This window comes from Triticum urartu, chromosome 4, assembly GCF_003073215.2.
Source record: "Triticum urartu cultivar G1812 chromosome 4, Tu2.1, whole genome shotgun sequence".
NCBI lineage: Eukaryota > Viridiplantae > Streptophyta > Magnoliopsida > Poales > Poaceae > Triticum > Triticum urartu.
The window spans coordinates 77,193,501-77,196,313 of record NC_053025.1 but is presented as its reverse complement, the minus strand read 5'-3'; the positions used below and the strand labels follow the sequence as shown (position 1 = coordinate 77,196,313).

The 2,813-nt window shown below is 48.1% G+C and overlaps 1 protein-coding gene across 1 annotated transcript; it reads right to left on the bottom strand.

The window, feature by feature from the left end:
* Positions 1-486: 486 nt before the first annotated feature.
* On the bottom strand, positions 487-1,541 carry LOC125553588 (early nodulin-20-like). Its single transcript, XM_048717355.1, has one exon. It carries the CDS (start codon positions 1,451-1,453, stop codon positions 845-847), a length of 609 nt encoding a protein of 202 aa, XP_048573312.1. The 5' UTR covers positions 1,454-1,541; the 3' UTR covers positions 487-844.
* Between the last annotated feature and the right edge of the window lie 1,272 nt (positions 1,542-2,813).

The window sequence follows — 2,813 nt, the reverse complement described above, 5'->3', positions numbered from 1 at the left end:
TGCCTACTACAATTTAATTTTTCTCACTTCAGTGAGGCACGGGCAATGATGGCCAGACGCTTTCGATGCGCTTCGTTGCTTGTAGTTACCGCAATGTGTTTCATGGATGCAGCTGTATTTTTTCTTTAACTTTTGGAGAACTTTTGTATTGTGTTGCATATTATTAATGGGTCAGAGGACTTCTTCGTGAAAAAGAAGAAATCACCTCGTTGCCTCCCATGAAGAAATATTCCGTCAGGCATGGCCTCTAAGCTAGAGGTTGGTCCCTGATGTGATATGGTACAATAATCCTCCTAACCACCGAATCAATTAGTGTAATAGCATTATGCACGCATATAAAGACAACAACGATCTATTGGTTACTTTTGAATTCTGGTCGTATTCAAATTGTTGACGCCTGGTGCTAGCCGGCGCAATTCTTGAACACTCGCCAAAGAAATCTAAAGCTTTGAGAAGGTTCATATACTCATACATTACCGTAAATATACCAAAAATAGATATTACTCAAAAGCATCATGTCTTCCTACGGTATAATTTCGAAAGTTTGGCAAAAGCTTGACTATTTAAACATGGTAGTAAGACACATGCGTTATTTACATATATATACAAAGAGCCATATAAGATATATCGGTTGATATATCACTTTTTTCTCAATTATATGTATGAAGCACATCCACTAAGTAGAATCGAGAATACCATCAAAGTACAAGCAAAAGAAAATAAAAAGAAACGAAAAGAAAAGGTGAGATTTCTTTTCGATATTTTCCCACCACTCGCTCGCTGCACACATCCATTATTTATGTACCTGGTTGAGCCCACACAGTTGATGGATCTCGAAGGGCCCTTATCTCTTGCCGGGCCGGCCAGCACGGCCCTGGCCCGCCCGCCCGACGGCCACCACCGGTCGGCGTACGACGAAGGCGCCCTCGGCGACGCCCATGGCGTTCTTGCAGCCGTACAGGTCCAGCAACCCTACCACCCCGCCAGTGGCGATGGACCACCGCCGCGGCCCGGCGCGGACGGCCGACGCCGGCTTCGGAGGAAACAGCGCGTCGATGTCGATGGCGTTGGTGCGCTCCCTGGTGCACTCTGCCAGCGCGGCGGCAAAGGGGTCGGCGGCGGCGGCGCCGGGAGCGCCCGGCGCCGATCGGTTGGCGCGGCGTCGGGAGGGCGGCGCGCGGATCGGCGGCGGGAGCGGGAGCGGCGGGGACGGGGAGGCGGCAGGGCCCGCGGCGCCGCGGAGGAAGGAGTGGCTCTTGGGGATGCCCGGGTGGTGCTCCCAGGAGAAGGGGATGGAGGTGGTGCGCGGGGAGGGCGACGGCGAGGAGGCGGCGGAGGAGGCCGTGGAGAAAGACGACGACGAGGAGGACGACGACGAGTGGGAGGCCGCGCGCTGGCGCCGGTGAGCCTGGGCCGGCCCCGTCGGCAGTGGTGGTTGCGTCCGGGTCGTCATGGGCACGAGAGAGGAAGCTGGTAGCTGGCTAGATGGTCGCTGAGTGTGGGCAAGGCGGGGACACAGCACAAGGGGCACATAAATACGTACGCTAAGTACTATGGTGGAACTATTAGCATTTGAGCCCCTTCTTTTTGTCAAAATTACATGTACGGCTGGTTTATTCGTTTGTCCTTTTTTATATATATCTCATTTCCTTTTTCCATTTCCCTCTTTCCTGGCTGCTAAGTGCCAAGGGAATGGGTCCTCCATTTTACTTTTTATTTGAAAAGTTGATTCGTTGTTATAAAATGATGAATCGAAGGCTGCTTAGAAGTTCGTTGAATTGCCGCGGATAGCGCCTCTGATTCCCAACTTGAAAACATTATTTCTTCAGAGTAGGCACGGCAGCACAATTTCAACTTGAAAACATTATATAACGTCCTCAAAAAGTTGGATTATAAACAAAGTAAAGCAGGGCCGGATGGAATCCATGCAGCTTCGTTTTTCTACAAAAATCAAATGAGGTCTATCCACACAAATTAAATTGCTGATGTATTTTATGGTTACGCGCACTAGTTAATTAGCACCAAACAAGGATACCGTGTTGGTTTGCAACTTTTCTTCTCTAGTGCTCTATTTCCTAAATCCCTCACGCGGGCCTTTAATTTCGGCGTCTCAGAAATAGTTTAATTTCGCCATCTTTGCGCTCAATCTGATTAGTAGGTACAATCTACCATATATGTTAAACATATATGGATGACTTGGCTTCTATTTCGAGCTAATGGACAAATTAACAATGTTATTATGTTAGTTAGTAATAAGTATGTACATGTGCTAGCAGATAGCTTAGCTTTGTTTTCAGCTAAAGAGAGAAATTAACAATGTGAATGCATACTCTTGTAAAGTCTTTGCTTCAATTGTACAGCACTGAAGTGATGTGGTGGGCTCGTATAAGATCGTACTGCACATAACGTATACGTACGCGATGTACGCTTTGGGCACGTATGCAGTGGGTGAAATGTGGCACGTACACGTATGTAATGGTTATCCGTAGAAGGGAGGACGAGTGAGATGCAAGGCCAGCTAGCAGCTGGCTGCCTTTCTTTCTTGCCATACACATTCAGAATCCGGTTTCCAGAAACCCACGGACGTACCATGCACGTACTGCATTCAGGGAGCTTTGTACCCTGAATCTTCCGCTCGCCGCTGCTTCTTCTCCTTACAGCGTGCCATTTATATTTGGAGGTGGAGGAGGTTGAAAGCAACGTAGAGCAGCCGTCACTCGGAGATGTTTGCAGGGAAAGAAAGAAAATTACTTACTACTACTTGTTTCATATCGTAAATATTTGCGGGGAAAATGGAAGCAAGAATTCACTGT

Bases quoted from the DNA above. Each gene is read 5' to 3' on its own strand.
- LOC125553588 (XM_048717355.1), bottom strand. From the start codon at position 1,453: ATGACGACCCGGACGCAACCACCACTGCCGACGGGGCCGGCCCAGGCT.